This window comes from Ammodytes marinus, assembly GCF_949987685.1.
Source record: "Ammodytes marinus genome assembly, chromosome: 8".
NCBI classification, from domain to species: Eukaryota; Metazoa; Chordata; class Actinopteri; order Uranoscopiformes; family Ammodytidae; genus Ammodytes; species Ammodytes marinus.
Genome location: NC_137212.1, coordinates 27,164,593 through 27,186,259, shown reverse-complemented (window position 1 = coordinate 27,186,259; position 21,667 = coordinate 27,164,593). Strand labels below are relative to the sequence as shown.

Here is a 21,667-nt window from a genome sequence, read left to right as displayed (position 1 = left end):
TAGGTGTCGAGGTGAAAGCTGTTTCACGCTGAAACAACGTATCCGCAGCCATCTTTGTTGTTTATCAACACGGCTTCGACCGCGCATGCCGAGCACTGTCGTCATCCGGTTACGTCCACCCCGAGAACGATTTGATTGGCAACTCCAAATTTCTGACATTGTTAATGAGCTTCAATGGATCGTGTCCAGACCAACAGGCTGAGCAAACGTGTTAGTTAGACTCAGTCCACCTCTAATAAAGGTAACTGGCAAAGCTGTACAAAATAAAACGCAATGTTTCACAATTCAAGGGCTGAGGGGGGGCCACTATGCAACCAACTCACAGAGGAGGGCAAACCTTTACACAAACCAGCCCATATGTTATGGAAAGGAAAGCTAAGAAGGATGGACACTGGCATATCAGAAGGGACCGTCAGGAACATGCGTGGCTGGACAATCTTGCCAGAGTTTTCAAATCACAAAGAGTCAACACTCGCCACAAAGCCCTGTAACTTCTTATATGTAATTTAGTGAATGGACTGTTAAGATTAGATCATTTTATCACACCTACTGTTCACTGGGTAGCCCTCTCCACCCCCCTCTGTGGTCACCTGATGCCTCCCACCTGTCCCTCGTTAGCCCATCCGTCTCACAGTGTATACAGCATACCTGCCCTCCAGCATCACTGCCCTCACATATGGTCTATTGTGCCTCAGCAGCTGTAGTGCACAGTCTGAAAGCCTTATCTTAAGTGCTTTGTTTTTAATCACATTTAGATCAATAGTGCTCAATCGCCATCTGATTCACTGGAATGGTTAATGATCACACAGAGCAATTCCCACTGTGTCCGCAATTCCCCTCTGTACAGTTTAGTAGTTTTGCTGATGTCTTCATTTATACCATCACCAAGAGAGGGGCAGTCAGGGAGGACACACACACACACACACACACACACACACACACACACACACACACACACACACACACACACACACACACACACACACACACACACACACACACACACACACACACACACACACACACACACACACACACACACACACACACACACACACACACACACACACACACACACACACACACACACACACACACACACACACACACACGTTCGTGCCAGATTGACAACACAACCACATTGGCCGACTTGTGACAAATGCTGGTTGTTGTAGGATGGTATGCCATTGAGGCCCATGTATGTTAAATTGAAAAAGGTAATAAATTGTTAAATTACCAATATGTCTTGTTTCTTCAGACTTCAATCGTCCAATACAATAAACAACATCAAACAAGAGTCAATAGCAGAATAATTTGGCACGTTTTTCATGGGCGCAACTAACATGCTCAACTCTGCTGCTCATCCCATACATGCGTTTTATTTACAAATGTGGCACTATTTAAAAGGGAAATAAACTGACTTTCCAACGGTATAAGATGTATTGCCAAGACTCATTGTTACTCAACCAAACACAAATCTACTTACTTTTTATTCTATGTTTAAATATAGGCTATATATATATGTGTTAATTACAATTGTTTACGGGGAAGTACAGAAGGCAAGCACATAAAAACAAAATTAATAATAATATTTATAATATAATATATTCTTCATCATTATTTCTTTCATTCAAATGTGTACAGCTGTAGCAGGATGTCTGAAGAACAACACTGGCCTGAGAGGTTCCATGGTTGCTATGTTTGTCTACAGGTGCATCTTTTTAAAAACTCTCTAACGGCCAAGACAAGTGAAGTCGCTCCAGGATTTCTCCAAAACTAAAGATATGAAGTCAAAGTTAGTTTTAACCTGACTTCATGTTGCGAACGACAGACAAAAGATAATTCGTCATGGAAAATGTGAGATTGAAATTTTTAAGAACACCACTGGTCTGGTCAGTATTTTAGAACATGATATTTCTGAATACATTTAAAAGAAAACTAAGGAAAGAATTAACAAAGGAAAACTAAATGTTGTCAATAAACATTACATTTCTTGCAGGAGATAGGGAATTAAAGTGACGACATTCAACTCAACCTGTTGCTTTTATCCCACTCTAACTGTATCATGTGTGATACATTGCAGGGTAACAGTGTTCCTGTTCACTTAGAGGCCCATAACTACTGCAGAAAGAGGCCGAGGATCACCGCGCTTCAGGAGGAAGTCTGCACAAACTTGGTGTGTGTGTGTGTGTGTGTGTGTGTGTGTGTGTGTGTGTGTGTGTGTGTGTGTGTGTGTGTGAGATTGAGGTAAAATCATTTTAACCCTTGTGCTGCTGACTCTGTGCAGGTTGAGGATGTCACTCCCCGGTCCCAGCTTTACACAAAGTGCGCTGACCTCCCCCTGTTCCTGGGTTTAAAGCCCAGGATCCAGCCGCCTGCACCCACTCCAGACCTTCAGGCCCAGGGTTTGACACCACAGACCTGGCCTTTTGAAATCACTCCTCCTGACCTTCCTGAGGCCCTCGGATTGTTCCCCAGGCCTGAGCGTTCTCCCCCTACGCTGAGGCCTGATGTCCAGAGGGATGATGTCCTGCAGAGCGAGGAGCCTCTGAAGATCCATGGTCACTCTGTGGAGGAGTACCAGCAGATTTACCACTCTGTGGTGGATGACATGCTGAAGTATGTTCATTATGCTGTGTTCCAGTTCAACTGGGAAGTCAGAGTTCCCAAGTTCCCAGTCGGAAATTACAACTGGAACGCCCCCGAGGTCGGAACTCCTAATTGGAAACTCTGAGTAAAACTCGCAAACCCCGAAAACCTTCAACATGGCTGCTCAGCGCATGAACAGGATTTGATCATTGACAGTTGAGCTATTATTTGTGTCACATTACGTCACCTGTACACATGGTTCTGATTGTAGAGATGTTGCTACGATATTTTGCCCAAAACACATCATAGAGCATTGTTATCAGCTGGTATTACTAACAATGATACACCCAGTTTTGACCTCAGACTTTCAATGTAAATGGAACGCAGCATCAGAAAATGAGTACATTTGTAAATTGGAACTGGAAAATGTTTAGCGATTCACAGGTCAACATGAATATTTATTTGTTTATTTAATCACATTTATCTTTAAAATATATTTGTTATTGTCTTCCCCTCTTCATAGATATAAAAGTGGCAGGCCACGCCCCTATAGCTTGCATCTCGGAAGAGTAATTAAGCAGCGCCTTTGGGAGACACTGGGGTGCCCAAAGCTGACCGTAAGAGAAAACTCTGAGGGAATCATGGAGGTTGAAGAGTCTTTTGAGAAAGAAGTCTATCCACCCTTTATAACTCTTGACATCTCAGGTGAACCAGATCCTTGGGAGCCATTCAGGAAACAAGAAAAATATGAAAACTCAAGTTAATTCAACAAACAAATAACTATTGAAATAGCCTTTATTAAGTTTAGTGTATTCAGAGTTTTTCTCATCGAAATCCAAATGATTAAAAGTCCACCAAAATACTGCAAAGCCTCCAACTCTTTCCTAGAGCAGACATCTGTAGCCCATAATCTGACGGCAGCTGCAGCGCAATCCTCCACCAACAACAGACAGCAGCATTTAGCCTCAGCCTTCAGAGAACCATCTCCAGCTGCCTTCCTGTTCACACACTCTGCCTTCAAATAAAAAAACAAGCCATAAACCCAGTCTCTATTTTCATCCAACCAGTGTCAGGCTCAGGCTTTATACTATAGCCTCTACATTAAAAACACATTATGTAACAATGATGCAGTTACCTTTGAACTGCAAACTCTATTCAGTTCATCTTCAGAGTCAGAGTCGACATTTGCGAAAATGTGCAGTTTGAAGAAAATCCCTCAAAGCGTTCACAAGATATTACTATTACTCACAAAACGTGAGGTCACAGTGAACTCCACCTTTGATCTCTACCATCTAATCAGTTCATTCTCTAATCAAAGAATGATTTTGTGCCACATTTGACAAAAGTCCCTCAAAGCGTTCTTGAGATATTGCATTCATGAGGCATGACGTCTCAGTGACCTTGACCTTCGACCTCCAAACTCTAATCAGTTCATCCTTGAATTAGAGTGGACATTTATGCAAAGTTTAAAGGAAGATCCCTCAAAGCGTTCATGAAATATTGCGCTCACAAGAATGGAAGGGCGGACAGATGGAACGACAACCTGAAAACATAACGGCTCACGCCTTTGGCTGTAAAGAGGCACCTTCAGCTTCCAGCAACCACCTTCAATCTTCTACAAGATACAAGACCATTATGCTGATCTAGACATCACCTCTAACCTCTACCAGGAACCTATAGCAAGACAAAACACCTACAGTACTGCTTTACCAGCGTGAAAAACCTCCAGGTATGGTCCCAGCCTCTCCGGTTTCTACATGCAGATTCCTCCAGTCAGCCTAGGCCAGCAACAGCCAAACTTTCTGTGTATCAAATCAAATCAAATCAGTTTTATTTGTATAGCCCAAAATCACAAATAGACATTTGTCTCAGTGGGCTTCACATTCATACAATATGATACAATATGATACAATATGACACCCTGCCCTGACACCCTTAGCTCGGCTGAGAAAAAACTCCCAGTAAAAAACCCTTTACCACGATTAAAAAATTTGAAGAAATCTCAGGGAGAGTCGACAAAGTAAGGGATCCCAGGACGGACATACTGCAATAGATGTCATAAGTAGAGAGAATCAAGAAGGAATTTGATCATTGACCAGATGTTTATATGGTAATACTTAAGTAAAGTGCGAATGGTGTGGATGCAGGAAGACTTCAGATGCTGCCAGAGGGGGGACCGGATCCACACCGTCTCGTCTCCACCAGGGAAAGATAAGGTTTCCAGCGCCGTGTATCGATTGCATTTAGTGAGCTGACCTCTGCATGTCTATACCAGCCCTATATTATCAAGACTTCACCAGAAGCTGCCCACAGTTTCTAGCCTCTGTCTATAGCCTCTGATAGCCAGCATGAGGTCATGTGATGATAACAACTATCATAATCGTGACATTTGAGCAAACTGCAAAGGGTTCAGAAGGGCCAAGAAATTTGGTTGAAATACTTTTTGAAAGAATTTGTTTTATTTGTCAAGAGTGTTGTATTCCTACATTTACTTAAGGAAAGGACGTCAATAACTTGTTCCACAACTGTTAACGTGCGACGGAATGCAAACAAACACATACTGTAAGTGGGACATTAGTAGTGTGTGCATGGACGCACTCATTGTGTGCTAGAGGAATGAGTCTTTTCCTCTCGGCCTCTCTGGCACAGTTCCCTTGGCCCGGGAGGGGAGCACGGGGCGTCCTGATAAGAACGCGCCCCTCTGTCTCTGCAGCATTCCAAGCATCCTGCATGTCAACGTAGTCCCAGAGTCCCCACTGCACGAGACGCGTCCGGCCGCTAACCTGCACCCACTCCCTCCAAACCCCAGCACCACCCACTCCCTTTAGCGTGCTCCTAACCCAAGAACAATGAGACTTTCCCATCAAATATAAAAAAAGGGACATGTAAGGAGCAAGAAGTAGGACATGGACACACGCAAAGCACGACCGGCATCTCCCCTAAGGCCCCGCCATGGAATGCGTGACAAAGAATGCATGAGGGCTGCAACAATTGTGGGAAAAGACGACTTATCTTATGAAGGAAGTTTAGCAGATTCATATACAAACGGGTGATTATCTCCTCTATCAAGGTGCAAACACGTGCATGTGAGTGGGTTGGTTGGGTCATAACATAGGAGCAACATGAATCATACTGAAGAGACATTTCTCACTTTGTGGGCCACTATCAGAACATATTTTGAACACATTAAAAAAAAAAACATGTGTAGCAAATGTGTCAAGCACTTGCAGATACTGGTAAATGGTTGGAACCAATTATCACTCAAGAGAATCACAGCTGTTCTTCCCCTGCCATGCTCAGTCAATTCCTGGCCATCCTGCATTGCCTTTCAGCCGTTCTGCAGAGATAAGTCAGGCCTCTCTACACAAACAATCTATCTGAATTCTTCATTCCCATGACACGTTATGATCGCTCAGATAGGGAAGATTCCAAATACCTCAGATATCTCCTGCAAGATGGCTTGATAATGTCAACCAACTTCGCCCCTTGAGTATTCATTAACCCGTTAAGATCCCCCATCCATTCCAATGCACATAACCTTTACACTACAGGATGCAAAGACAGAGGAGAAGCAGGAAATTGTAATTAGATATTCCATCATTACAACCAAAGGTGACATTGTGTGGAACTTCAAGCTATAATGCGTAACTTCTGTCACCCCCATGAGGAAGTCTCAGGAAGTAATAACAACAACACTGTGTGCACATCTAGATTTGATAAGCCTTTGGTGATCACAAATGGATTTTATACATTCTGCTGTACGTCCAGGTGTTTTGTTAGAAGTAGAATCAACAACTGAAACACGTCTTTGGCGCTCCTTTGAATTTTTCTGAGCTCCTGCTCCAGTGTAGGCGGCGACACCAGTTTGTAAACGCTGCCATACTGAGAAATGGAGTGTTTTGCGGAGCTGATAGGCTAAATCAACTTTGTATCAACTCATTTGGCAATGGCTGGAATGTAACCGGCATTCATTGTTATGACAAGGTTACACACTACGTATATAGCTTTAAACAACTAAACCAGTTTTACTGCTGTGTCATGTGCCAGCAACCTGGACATAGAAAAATAATAATAGAATAAAAAAAGGCCCTGGACTAACAGTCTGTTTCTTCAATTGTAAATAATTATGTTTGGATCTATTAGAAACCATCACTTAATTTATTGATTGGTTATCCAATGATAAAAAATAAATAAAATTTTTATCATTCTTTATGATTGACCATTTATAGAATTGTTGTACTATTGGGTGGTGTCTCATATCACATTATGATTTCCTCATTTCAACGGAAGAAAAGATATATATATATATATAGCTTATGATCTATGTGTGCAGTAAGAGTAGAAATTCACTATGACAATATTTTTTGTGTGTGTTCGGATCATAATTGGGTCCTGAATGTGCAAATGTTGCCACATGTAGTCACTTATTTGTTCCTTTGGCTTCATGCAACCTCTGGTTTGTGACATAAGGCCTTCAGTATGGTGTTGGACTGTAGAGGCATTCCTGAGCAAAGAAAGTGATTTGCCGCTTTATTGAGGAGTATCTCACTTGGCAGTTTCATTACTGTGTTGACTCCTGTTCAAGCATTTCCATTGCGCCCTCTGCTGCATGTTTGTGGTAAAAGCCAGAGAAGCAATGATGTCTGCTTTAAGGATAATCTAAACAGAGCAAAGTATTGACTTGATATTTATTTCCAAATTTCACTCAAGGCAAATTGAAAACAATTCTTGGGGGCATTTATGGTCTCTTTCACCAACGTAAAATACATTTGCGTGCTACTCTTGCCTTAGTTTAGGACAAAAAAGTTTGTGAACTTCTACTATGCTTATGGAAAGTGGAATACATTCAGTTTATCCGTTTCAAATGAATTATTCAGCTCAGAAACACCGTAGTACAGCTCTGGGTGGAGCGTTTTAAAGAGAAGATAACTCTGATGTCATTTTGTGGGCTCCACCAATACATTGTAATAAAGTCAGACTCTTGTTTATTGTTGGCCACTCCTTTTTATTTAAGTGTCTCTTGTAAATCACCAAGGTAAGGGAAGGGGATTATTTTGGTGTAACGTTTGATCCTAATAATTTTTTTACGGCACATTACAGAAATCACGATGATGTCCTTTATCAATCAAAGCTAGATAGATACAATTAGCACATTTGGCTGTTGTGAGGATCATATTTTCCACTTTTGTTTCATCCAGGCCCAAATATTGTAACGTTTTTAAGTTATAAGGCCGGTTGCGTGCTGGTACTTCAAATCTATGTTCAGAATGCTGCAGCAAGAATCTTGAGTTTGGCCTCTTGTGTCTTTCCCTGCATTCCATCAGTCGATGTGACATAGCTTCCACTGCACAGTGTCAGAACCGCCATAAAAGCATGTTGGTTTGCACACTCAAAATAATGGGTATTTTTCAGAATACTGCATTTTTTTTAATTATTTGTTTATTTGACAGGGACAATGCACAACTCATGAGCAGTACCAGAGTTAGCATTAAGCTATTTTTTTCATCTGTAGGTACTCACTGATTTGACATCATGTATTGGGACCTTGGGGACATCCTAAATCTGTTTTTACCATCCCAAATAGCAGGGTGGTATGGGTATTGGAACACACCCTTTTTGAAGTCTGTCTTCCTCCAGGATTCCATTGTGGAGAGGATGTTTGGCAACACCTGAAGTTTCTCACCATCCCTCTGGAACAATGCTGTTCACATATCTTTACAATCTATTTAGAATTTGGTCATCCTGATTGTCCATACTGCAAAGACTTCACTTGACATGGCTGGAATAACTTTTGAAAGGATAATGTTAGACACAACAGAGAGTAAGAGTGCCCTCTCTTTGAAGAATACTACTAATTGCACTCACAACATGTTTGGCTATAGTGTAGGTGTAAGACTCTAATGTATGCAATCAAGTCATTAAACAAATCCATTTAGAACACACTCAATCATCTTGAAGTCGACAGCATTTTGACAATGTTTTGTGGGGAGTTGTAATACATAAATACAGAGGGCCAAACTCTTCCCATACCTGAATGGGCCTCTCTTCTCCTCCCTTTCCCCAGGCCCCTACAAAGAATCTCACCATATAAAAAGAGGTTTCACCTCCGTCCATAGAGAGCCAGAGGAATGCCTGCATTGCCAAATAGCTCAGTGCTGTTTGTCGAGGCTTACAGTGCTAGTAACACAGGCTGGTTCCAAATACCAAGGTGAGGAATCATTGGACTCAAGACACAGCTGAGCAGAACTTCTGTATTGTGGTTGTATTGGTATGAGAGCAAAGACGAAAAACACATGCTTCTTGGAGATATTTTCCCCACTTTATTTCCATTCCATCAGTGTGTCCTTCATTAGGAAAGCAGTAAAATATGACCATGACCCCCCCGGGGTTTCTCTGAGGTAGAGCAGCGCCCCACATGGTTGATATTAACATTCCAAAAAGTTTTCTAATGATGAAAACAAAGCAGAAGGTTCATGACAGAATTGGCACGGTGCACACATTCCTGCACTAGCCAGAGGGCCTCTGCAGGGTGGGTGGTGGGGGGTTTGGGACACTAGTAACAGGGGAGAATGAGGAGAGCTACAGTATTAGCCCCCCGCCCCCCCCCCCCTCCCTCCCTCCCTGCTGCCTGGGACTTCTGGACAGATGTGTACATATGTGGTATTTTCCCAGTTATGACAGACGTGCAACGCCTCTCTTTGGCACAGAGCAACATTCTTTTTCCTCCATGTAAATGCAAAGCTCGTGTAGATGCTGCATTCCAGACCACTTGAACATTTGAAATATGCAGCGTTCAAAGTGAAAGGGGTCAAAGGAACCTCGCTTAACGTCAGAAATCCAACAAGTAACTCATTGAAAAGCATACTTCTCAAGGCCATTTCAATTTATTGAAAGCATTATTGAGGCACATTTCCCCCTTGGGCTGATAATTAAATTATATTTGCACAGACAACATGAATTACCAACTCATTTTGCTATGTTATTTTAAATAGAAAGCGTCTCCGGTCACTAAATTAAACAGACTTGCTTGTTATTTTCCGCAGCCAGGCAAATCACAGTGGTGCAAGAATAGTAGGCTAGTTTGATTGTCTTTCTACAGTCTTCCTCTTTCTCTGTTCTTATGGAGGCACAGAACATGTACGGTTTAGTGTGCTCGTGGACCGTCAGCTGGGTGAAGGGATAGCAATGCAGTAGGGTTACTCCAGTTAAAAGCACTCTCTGTCCTGATGGTCCAGTGGCCCTATACACGTAAGCATCGCTCCTTTTGAAAGTTCATATTAGACACTAGATTGAACCCAAAGCTCTGTGCTAACATACTCAAATTAAATGTGGATCAGACTAGATGTCTCCTTAGTTCCGTTGATTGAGGCACACAAACCAAAGGTCATTCTCCACTCAGGTCGATGTAATTAAATACAACAAAGTGGTCTTGGGCACTGCAGTTCAAGACACTAACCGGTCTGTGCTGTAGTCTGGGCAGGCTCTGGTCCCGAGCCGTCTGCCAGGTACTTGGAAACTGTCTTTGCGTTGTTCTCTGTCATCCCCTGGATGTAGGTGTCAAAGGCCTGGTTCACCTCCTTGCAGTATAAGCGCTCTTCCTGGAGGAAAGTAGAGATCACCTCTTCTACAGGGGACACTGACAAAGGCGCCTGTGGGACAAAACACAACACACAACGTTCTATGATTGCATTGCTGAAATAGGGCAGTGGAACATTACCTACACCAACACTGATGTTTCAGAGTATTATGCCTTGTTTCCACTGCGCCGCGCAGTTCAGTTCGGCACGGTTGGCAGGGCAAGGATATGGCGTTTCCACTGCCGACAGAACCCTTACTTGGTAGGCAGGGTTTATGCCGGATGGTGATAGCCGCAGTCAGAGTATATACAGTCTATGGGTCACAGCAGCTACGTAACTGTTGTGACATCGTAGCAGCGGGACACAGTGCAGCCCGCTGATAAATTCAATGGAGAGTAAAAAAGCCACACAATAAACAGAGAGCTGCACACCAACATTTTTCTCTAAACACAAAACTCTTCTCTCTTGGCGAGGTGACTAAACACAGCGGTTTATCTCTCACACGGAAATTATTCTGTCGACCAATCAAAGGACTGCAGCGTGTAGCTCCACGAAAGACTGACAAAAACGGGTACGGCGGGGGCGCCTTTAGCTCAGTTGGTAGGGCGTCCCCCTCCTGGGCCGGGCCCAGCAGCAGACCCGGGTTCGATTCCCACCCACGGTCGTTCTCTGCATGTCACTCCCCTCTCTGCCCCATTTCACCTCTGTCTCTCTGCAATAAAGCATAAAAATGCCCCAAAAATATCTTAAAAAAAAAAAAAAAAAACGGGTACGGCATGGTTAGCTTATCTTGGTACTGTTTCCAACTTTTTACAGTGGAAACGTAACAAATAAATGCGCGCCAAGCCACACCGAACCGATCCGCACCACTCCACCCCAGAAACAAGGCATTCTTGCTGACGAGACTCACCGGTGGAGAGGGACAGGATGGGATCATTGTCCCTTGTTCCCCAGCAGCAGCAGCAGCAGCAGCAGCAGACTCTGAGTGTCTGGTGCTGGAGGGGGCTGAGCGAGGCCTCCTGTCTGGGGCCTGCTGTCCACTGGGCTGGGTGTTGAGCTGTCTGAAGAGCCTCTGGATCTCGTCTTCCTGGACACTGGAGTTCTGCTGGAGCTCGGCCTGCGTCGCCTCCTGCATCTCCTCCACGGGTTTGTGACGTGCGGGGGCTTCAGCGCTAGGGATAACACAAGATAGTTAAACCACAAGTCTCCATGACCTGTGTAGATCTGTAATATGTATACCTTCACATCATAATAAATCATCCTGAAAGCCATCCATCTGTTGTACAGTCCCCATCGACCTGACACATAAATTGAGTGATCAGCAGCCTGGATCCTGCCTTTAAATGTTCCCTGATCCAACATCACACAAACAGTGCAGCTTTAGTAGTCTTACGGTTCAATTATCTTCGATCTTTTGTTCGTGTGTGTGCATGTGTTTGTTTGTTTGTTTGTTTGTTTGTTTGTTTGTTTGTTTGTTTGTTTGTTTGTTTGTTTGTTTGTTTGTTTGTTTGCTTGCTTGCTTGCTTGCTTGCTTGCTTGCTTGCTTGCTTGCTTGCTTGCTTGCGTGTGTGTGTGCGCGTAGGCCTTGTACCTGTCCTGAGCAGGGCTGGTCAGAGCTCCTTCCTCTTGGTCTCGATGTGTTCCATTGGGCCTCTCTCTTATGGAGCGCCACTCAGCGAGCGCCTGACTTCTCTGCCCCCGCTCTGGTTCCAGGCTGCTCACAGACGACACGCAGCTTCTCCCCTGGAATGAGGGAGAGGAACCCCCCTCCTGAAGACAGCGGGACACATGAAGAACATTTAGAAATAGAAAAACCGAAGCCGAAAAGATTAAAATTATCTGCTGTGAACTGTGCAACTACAACAAAACAGTTGTGTCTGAGTCCTCTTTAAAAAATGTCAGAGGAGAAGAAAAATGTGAGCTTTTCCCTCAAATCTTAAGGGTTAAAATGACCACAATACTGAGCTATTAACAGGAACTTCATTTTGTGGACAGTCTCAACTCTAAAACTATATCCCCTGGTCTTATGTCTATATACAATACATGTCAAATTGATAAGAAAGAGCATTAGAGGACAGAACTTTGTGAAGTGCAGAGGTGTTTCGCTATGGAATCGCTATTCGCACCTGGTGTTCAGCTCATCCTCTTTGCCTATACAGGAAGAAGTTAAAAGAACAATTGCTGGAGGGATAGTGCAGTCGAGTGGCTATTGAAAGATTGTCTTATTTTTGTTTGTTGGTTTTTTTCTTTTTCTTTTTTTTTTCTTTTTTTTCTTTTGAGTTTTCTTTTCTTTTTATTTAGATGCAGTTTATTTGTTTGTGATTTTTTGTGGGTCTTGATGTTTTTTGTTTTTGTTTTGTTTGCTTGGTTTTGGTAATTGTTTTCTTTTTATATATATATATATTTTTATATATTTTTTTTGTTTATATGTAACCTGGAGAGGTCACTCGATAAGCCCATTCGGGTTTCTGACCTCTCCAGCACATACTCTTTTAATCTTTACATGTGTTAATGTATTTGTTGAGTGTGTTTGAGTGTGTGCAAATAAATAAATCCTAAATCCTAAATTAGATGTTTTAGGGAGGGGATAAAGGTAAAATAAGCCTAAGACTGGAACACATCCTTCCTTCCTCAGTTAAATCATTAACAATCTATCTGACTTCGTAACAGTTGCCAAAAGACTGTGTGAACATCGTGGCTCTTCTAAAATAAACAGACTACATGTAAGGAATTTAAAATGACTACCATTTCAAGACAGATTCAGTGTCAAAGAATGCAGAAAATTATTTGGCAATTTAAGATAAATATCTCATTTTCATTTTTTTTTTTATTTCACTACACCTCTTCATGTGCTTACTTGAAGGTCTGCTGCCTTGTGCTGTGCTTGCTCCACCTCCCCCCGGAGCTGCTGCCTGACGGCGGATGTAGAGGTGTTGAGCGCTGCGATGCTGGCCTCCCGTTGGTGCAGCTCTGCAGTCAGCCTGGACACCTCCTGCCTCATGCCCTCCAGCTCCCCACAGTGAGTCTGCCTGGCCCTTTGAAGCTCCTCTCTGAGCTGGAAAGAAAGAAGTGTTCTCATCTTTTTATTATTTCAAAAAAAGGAAAAAATACAAACCCGGTGGTGTATCATATATAGACAACATTGCTATTAAAAGGTCACACAGAGGCATGTGTAATGATAGTAATAACACAAACATAAAAATACATGAGTGATACTGAGTACACAGGGGAGGTGGGTCAGGGAGACCTACTGCTGCTGCTTGGATGCTAATTCTTGTTCACAGTAGGATAAATATCTGCCACACTTAAAAACGCTTGTGAATGGAGCCTCTTGTAGCCTTCTCTGAGCTATAAGATGAACCCAGAGACGTGACGAAAAAAACCAGAGGCTAACTGGGTTTGTGTTGAGCACATACAGTGTGTGCGTTGAAAACTCAAAAGAGACTTTTTCTGACCTTTTTCATTTCAGCAACAGAGGAATCATATTCTGCTTTAACTCTGCTCAGCTTCTCCGTGGTCGGCTTCTCGGCTCTCTGTCCGCTGGCCCTATCCAGCCTGAGTGAACCCCAAACACATCACAGGGAAAACCCATGTTGAGATCACAAGTTCAGCACACACAGAAGCACAAACGCCCCGAAAATAACATCAATGTGGAAGTATAGAGAGAGACCAGCATCCACACCTCTCTTGGAGACATGCCAGCTCAGCCCTCAGGTGAACCTCACATGCCTGGGCACAGTGCAGCTTGGTTGCAGTCTTCTCCAGATCTTTCCTGATGGTCTCCACCCCAGCACAGCCCTGAGCAGCCAGGCATTCCTCCAGAGAGCTGACAGAACAAAACAAGAGATGATTTAGGTCTGGGTATCGTCCACAAGGTTTTGATATCGATACAAACATATCCATTTTAAAGAAGATGAAATTACACATTAAAAAAGAAAGTTGAATGTTTTATCTCCTTGGCAATTTATCATAATATCAATAAATAAAACTTTACAAAAGCTGAAATGGAACTGCCTTCAGATTAGCACAAACAAAGCCACTGCAGCTCCAACAGAATATACCAGCAAAAAGGAACAAAATGTAAACAATACAATGGACCATTGAAAATAGTTTTCAGGGCAAAATGATTATATAAGACTCACTGATTCATACTGCTTAACCCCTGGCCTGTTGTGACCTAATCTATGTTTTCATTGGATGCCTCCACATTTAGATCAGCACATTTAGATCTAGGCACATTTTCACTGACATTGATGAGATTAACTCCTTAGGTATTGAAATGTGTAATTGAAAAACAAGACATTTTTCAATATTAGATGGTATATGGAGGCATTTCAGGTTGGTGCCAAAAGTTTATTTTAGAACTACGTTACCCAGCTTGATGAAGATGTAGCACACAAGCACTGTGGCTGCTGTATCACAGTTAATCAACAGTACATCCCTACCTATAGTACGAGTAAAGAGTGCCCTCTTGTGTACTGCTGCAGTACTACACGGTATATTTACAGGTAGAACATTTCCCACTCACCGAATGACTTGATCTTTAGCTTGCAGTACTTGGCTGAGTCTGGTGGCTTCATAACGAAGCCTTTTGCGCTCCAGACTGGCTTTTTGCATAATGGTATCCTTGGAGCCCAGTGTGGCGTGGGGCTCCTCCCTTTCCTCTGACTGCGCCTGTGGAACAACAGAGGATCCTCAGCTCAAAGGATAATCTAACTTCAAACACTGTGGCACAAGTCTACTGTTAAAAACAAGCTTGCAGTTTTTTCTTTATTTTATATATATATAAAATTTTATATATATATATATATATATATATATATATATATATATATATATACAGTATCTCACAAAAGTGAGTACACCCCTCACATTTCTTCACGTTTTTCTTTATATCTTTCCATGGGACAACACTGAATAAATGACACTTTGATACAATGTCAAGTAGTCAGTGTACAGCTTGTATAACAGTGTAAATTTACTGTCCCCTCAAAATAACTCGACACACAGCTATTAATGTCTAAACTGCTGGCAACAAAAGTGAGTACACCCCTTAGAAAAAATTTACAAATTGGGCCCAAAGTGTAAATATTTTGTGTGGCCACCATTATTTTCCAGCACTGCCTTAACCCTCTTGGGCATGTAGTTCACTAGAGCTTCACAGGTTGCAACTGGAACCCTCTTCCACCCATTTATGACAGCATCACAGAGCTGGTAGATATTAAAGACCTTGCGCTCCTCCACCTTCTGTTTGAGGATGCCCCAAAGATGCTCAATAGGGTTTAGGTCTGGAGACAGGCTTGGCCAGTCCATAACCTTTACCCTCAGCTTTTTTAGCAAGCCACTGGTCGTCTTGGAGGTGTGTTTGGGGTCGTTATCATGTTGCAATACCACCCTGCGGCCCAGTTTACAAAGGTTGAGTGCACGTGGTCAGCGTCGTACACAGAGGTTGGCTTTGGAAAATAGACGTATGAGTGCTGCCAGCATTGCTGAAGGGCTTGAAGGGGTGGGGGGTCAACCTGTCAGTGCTCAGACCATACGCCGCACTCTACATCATACTGGTCTGCATGGCTGTCATCCCAGAAGGAAGCCTATTCTAAAGAATGATGCACAAGAAACCCCACAAAAAGTTTGCTGAAGACAAACAGACTACGGACATGGATTACTGCAACCATGTCCTGTGGTCTGATGAGACCAAAATACATTTATTTGGTTCAGATGGTGTTAAGAGTGTGGAGCGGCAACCAGGTGAGGAGTACAAAGACAAGTGTGTCTTGCCTAGAGTCAAGCATGGTGGTTGGAGTGTCATGGTCTGGGGCTGCATGAGTGCTGCCAGCACTGGGGATCTACAGTTCATTGAATTCTAACATGTACTGTGACATACTGAAGCAGAGCATGATCCCCTCCCTTCATAAACTGGGCCGCAGGGCAGTACTGCAACATGATAACGACCCCAAACACCCCTCCGAACGACCACTGGCTTGCTAAAGAAGCTGAGGGTAAAGGTTATGGACTGGCCAAGCATGTCTCCAGTCTTAAACCCTATTGAGCATCTTTGGGGCATCCTAAAACGGGAGATGGAGGAGCGCAAGGACTCTAATATCCACCAGCTCCTTGATGTCGTCATGAATGGGTAGAAGAGGGTTCCAGTTGCAACCTGTGAAGCTCTAGTGAACTACATGCCCAAGAGGGTTAAGGCAGTGCTAGGAAATAATGATGGCAAAACAAAATATTGACACTTTGGGCCCAATTTGGACATTTTTTCTTAGGGGTGTACTCACTTTTGTTGCCAACAGTTTAGACATTAATGGCTGTGTGACGAGTTATTTTGAGGGGACAGTAAATTTACACTGTTATACAAGCTGTACACTGACTACTTGACATTGTATCAAAGTGTCATTTATTCAGTGTTGTCGCATGGAAAGATATAATGAAATATTTGAAGAAATGTTAGGGGTGTACTCACTTTTGTGAGATACTGTATATATATATATATAGGGGAAGGTGGGGTGATTTGTGCAACTTTTTACTCAAAGTGATTTTAAAGTGAGGCCTTGACAGTTATGTCTCCAACTCAAATATGTACATATATTTCAGGATGTTGTGCATCCCTGTCAATAAAAACTTTGGATCTGGAATAAACTGTTTAAGAAATATAGCTTTCGGAAAAAAAGTTGTCTTGTCGCACAAATCACCCCACTACGTGGGGTGATTTGTGCGTCATTGTGTCACAATGACAAAGTCACCATCATCATCTTTCTGGCCATCTGAACTCTCATCAGTGGTGTCGTTAAGTGGAATTGAGATGTCACTCTCTCCTGAGCTACTGTAGACTATCACTTTCTTTTGGTGACCAGCGTATACAGCCATGCCACTGGCACAACTCTCAGAAATGTACTTTGCACTAGTTGCTCCGTGCTTGTGGAACCAACTGCCACCTGACAAATGTGATTCCCCCTACATTTCTGCCTTTAAATCAAGGCTCAAAACCCATATGTACACCCTGGTGTTTCCTCCCCATTAACCTCTGCACTACTTACTTACCTCTGCACTACTATCTGTGTTTATGTGGATGTATGGGCTTTACGTCTTTTATTTTGGTTATTGTTATTTTACCTTCATTGTTTACCTACTGAATGCACTATGTACAGCACTTTGGACAGTGCAAACTGTCATAAATGTGCTTTTATAAATACATTTTACTTACTTACTTACTTATAACTCACCCAGGCCCTTGCGCACAAATCACCCCATCCCCAGAATTTTGGATAATAGGCATGATGCAGCAATTTAGGGTTGACATTGTGCTAACTATATAGACTCAAAGTGTAGCATACCAAAGCACTAAAACATGTGTCAAATGTTTTCAAACGTGTCTATAATTGTTCAGACACAATAATCAAAAAACCTTGATCATGGAAATTTTACTTTGAAAGGCAAAACACAGTTTTTTGAGCTTAAATGTGCTTATATCTTATTCCTTGTGTCTCCCTTCTTTACAGGATGAGTCAAATGGATGGCTCTTCTTAAATATGTGGTCACATTTCCAATTTCTTCCACGGTTTTCTAGAAACAAGGGGTTTTGCAACTTCCAAAATGCACAAATCACCCCACCTTCCCCTATATATATATATATATATATATATATATATATATATATATATATATATATATATACACACACACACACACACACACACACACACACACACACACACACACACACACACACACACACACACACACACACACACACACACACACACACACACACACACACACACACACACACACACACACACACACACACACACACACACACACACACACATTTGAAAAAGGCTCGATGTGAGTGACTTTTTTCCCTACATTTTGCCGTTTTCCATGAGGGATCTAAAAATTCTTAGAAAACATCCATTCCCATCCCTGTTTATTCAAAGCTCTGCTCAGTGCTTTGCATCAGTTTGTATACTGGGGCGAGTGGACACAGGTTGACCTAGGCTGTCTCATACAAGACTCCTCATCTGTCTACTATAGCTACTGTGGACATGACTTGCTAAGCTAACATTAGCTAGTCCACCTACTGATGTGATGCTAGTTAATGGGTACAGAGTTGTGACTGAAAAAGAAGAAATCCCTGACTACAGATCCCACACACTATGCGTCTCCCTGTCTCTCCAAGACTAAACAAATCTGTGCACATCAGTGGAAATGGTCTTAACTTGACACTACACCATGAAAAGCAGTTCTAGTTTCTAGTAGAAACCCAAATTACGATATTTAACCTGAGAAAGGGGATAACATGTGACCTTTAATCTGTCAGTTCTTGTACATGTCCCTAGCATTGTGCTAACCTGCTGCTCCCTCTGATAGTGTCCCAGCCACGCCTCCAAAGGTCTGAGGCGTTGCAGCTCCAGCTCCTGTGTGTGCATGCTGCCCTGAGCCTTCTCCAGCTGGGAGGACAGCTGCTGCACCTGCAAGCAGCACTCCCTGTGCTCCCTCTCCTTCTGCCACACAGACCTCTGGGACTGCAAAGCAAAAAGACATTGAAATGTAACCTGCCTCCGCTTTGCTTCAGCATTTAATCCAGTCTGAGCTGTGTAAAGTTATTCAGTTGTCATTACTGTCATGTGTGTGAGCTGATCAGTCAGGCTGTTGTTTTGGGCCTCCAGGGCTGTCACTTGTTTCTGGTGCTGGATGAGCTGCTGCTCCCACTCAACAGAGCGCTGATGATACTTCTGTAGGGAGAGACAGCGTGTAAAAGCAAACTGTATTGAGAATTATTATCAGAATCTGATTCATTGGTTTAAAGGTAGGTTCACATATACAGTACAAGGAATTTTCCGTGGTGTGGTGGTGCACACAATAAACATAAAAAGAAAAACATAGAGCACACAAGTGAAAGCAAGTCAAATAGAAATATATAAAATGTTCTATTTTAAAAAGAACATTATGAACAAGTGTGCATTGGAATGATCAAAACTGTGCAAAGTATCAGTTTTCAGACAGTGAGTGACTGTGCGTGGCTAGGGTAACGTGTTGAAGAGGAAATAAAGAGAATTGTTATTAATGTTATTGTACCTCAATCTTTTCATTGAGCCTGTTCACGTCTGAATGGTCCGTCTCTTTGCTTTTTGCTCCTCCGCTGGTCTCTTTGAGCTGTTTGCGCTGAAGCTTGACGTAACTTCTCTTTAATTTCTCTAACTGCAGGAAGAAATGGTTGTGAGAAAAGGATTGTCAAATTCAACTTTTAAATCACGGGATATGAAAATCAGGATGTCAGATAAGTGAAAGGACGACAATGCAAAATGTTTTGGCATCAGACTTCACAGTCATTTCAAATGTCATCTTATGTCCTGTATGGAGTAAGATCTAAGGTTGTTCAGTGTGCAAAGATAAAAAAAAAAAACAAGCAAAATTAGTTATGTTAAACTGGTTCGTTTGGTAAAGTTAAATAAACCTTGACATTGTAAATCTGTATCCACCCCAATATGTTTAAGATCAGTTGAGGAAGGGAAAATATTTGTACAAAATGCAATCTACTGATCAATTAAGCAAAAGGCGGTATGAGCGGTCTCCTTTATTTGTGCAACTGTTTTTAATCGTGTGTCTCACCTCTTCACGGAGTTTTTGCAGCTGCTGCTCATAGGTGGAAACCACCTGTGGATGACTAGACTGGGCTTCTTCTAGCTGATGGTGTAGCAAACGGATCTACATTCAGAAAGGACGACAGTAATAATAGTAGTAAAACATCAACAAGTTGATACCACATAGTATCAGTGCCATCATGCAGATGAGGATTTGTGGTCAAACACTGTACATAATTGTACTGTAATACAACAAAACAGTATTCCAAGATGGATGGTGAATGTTTGCATATGTATGTCATCTCTCTCTCTCTCTCTCTATGTTACAAAATAGGGTAAATACTCTGGTTATATCACTCATAGTACAGCTAAAGAAGAAACAGAGAAAAAGGGGGATGCTCACTGGTTTATCTGCATCAACACAGCACGATATGACTTTAATAAAGACTGTGCTACTACTGCACCTGCAGGTCCCTCCGTTCAATGAGATTCCTGGCAGCGGAGATCTCCTCTTCTCCACTCCTCAGCCGGAGCTCCATGGCCTGAGTCTCGGCCTCCCACTCTCTCTTCTGATGGTTGATCATAATGTCAATCTGCCTCATCAGCTCCTCAAGCTCTGGCTCACACGAGGACAGCACAGAGCTGGAACACACATTCAACATTTTAAGAACACAGATGTTTGACTGATCACTGGTTGTCTTTGATATTTGCAAAACTTAGTCAGCCACGTTTTGCATTACCTTACGTCCGGATTCAGCAGTGATCCCAAAGAAGCCTCCATCTGTTTGGAAGTGATACTGTCGCTGTTCATCAACACTTTAAACTGGCCTCAGGTTAGCTTACCACCGAAGTGACCGACCTAGCAATCTCTGTGATAGAATTGACGTTACCAACCAACCAAAACCAAACTTAGCTGCAACGACGCCAAATTTAAAAATTATACAGCTCTAGTTCAGTCGATTTTGTTTGCATAACAGCTAAGGCTTGTTGCAGTAATCAGACGAGTAAAGGTTATATCGTGAGTGGCTAATGTTAGCTAGTGTCGGTGCGCCTAACTGCTTTTGTTTACATCGTTAACTGAACTTCACCGCGCCATGGAGTTCCTGATGTGGCGGTAACTCCGCCTCCAAACTGTGACCTCATCACGCTGTACGTCAAGAGATGAGGCTCTCTGCATCCAGGTACGGTGAAAATTAATATTGTACAGCACAGCAGCAGTTGCAATGAATCCAAATCAAATGAGAGTATTAATACAGGCGTCAAGCGTTTACAGTTCCCAAATGTTTAAGAGCAGCCTTCTTTAGATTCGGTGTATGGAGCTTGTTTCCACGGTCTTTATGTCGAATGTCTCGGACCAAATGGCACTCGGAATGCAAGTATTCTGGAAATGATATGGAATCCAGATAACCACTTCGACAATGTACGTATGTAGACTAATTTATAGCCATGAAAGTGCTCGGTGCTTGAGTTCATGATTGTGTGGTATCATGCTTTGTGGACACGTGGCTCGTTGGTCTAGGGGTATGATTCTCGCTTCGGGTGCGAGAGGTCCCGGGTTCAAATCCCGGACGAGCCCATTTTTTAACATTGCAAAGACAGGACAGTTGTTGTAGGCCTACATAACTTGGCTTTAGCGATGTGCTCACAACAGATTTAATCATCGTGAACGCCAATCTACTGTATATAGGCCATGTACCTTTAAAGAAATATAGGCCTCTTTGCCTTCTCCCGAATTGTGAAGTAGGCTGGGGTCTGGTTGAAGTCTTGAAGTAGGATGTTCCCCTTCTAGCTAGGCAGAAGCGTGCAGGGGAGTGAACTTTGTTGTTATTAAAAACAGTACATTATTACCTCGGACCTTTACCTTACCAGGAGGCTCCTTTAATAGGTGTGATATCCTAGGAGAAGCCATGAGTG

At 42.6% G+C, this 21,667-nt stretch overlaps 1 protein-coding gene across 1 annotated transcript; it reads right to left on the bottom strand.

Moving 5' to 3' along the window:
- Positions 1 to 9,331: 9,331 nt before the first annotated feature.
- On the bottom strand, positions 9,332 to 20,557 carry cep63 (centrosomal protein 63). Its single transcript, XM_080032996.1, has 13 exons — positions 20,494 to 20,557; positions 20,218 to 20,395; positions 19,782 to 19,877; positions 19,248 to 19,370; positions 18,791 to 18,904; positions 18,521 to 18,694; positions 14,695 to 14,840; positions 13,849 to 13,992; positions 13,622 to 13,721; positions 13,024 to 13,221; positions 11,758 to 11,936; positions 11,077 to 11,338; positions 9,332 to 10,238 (listed from the first exon to the last, which is right to left on the bottom strand). The coding sequence occupies exons 1-13, from the start codon at positions 20,532 to 20,534 to the stop codon at positions 10,041 to 10,043; spliced, it is 1,953 nt and encodes a 650-aa protein (XP_079889122.1). The 5' UTR covers positions 20,535 to 20,557; the 3' UTR covers positions 9,332 to 10,040.
- Between the last annotated feature and the right edge of the window lie 1,110 nt (positions 20,558 to 21,667).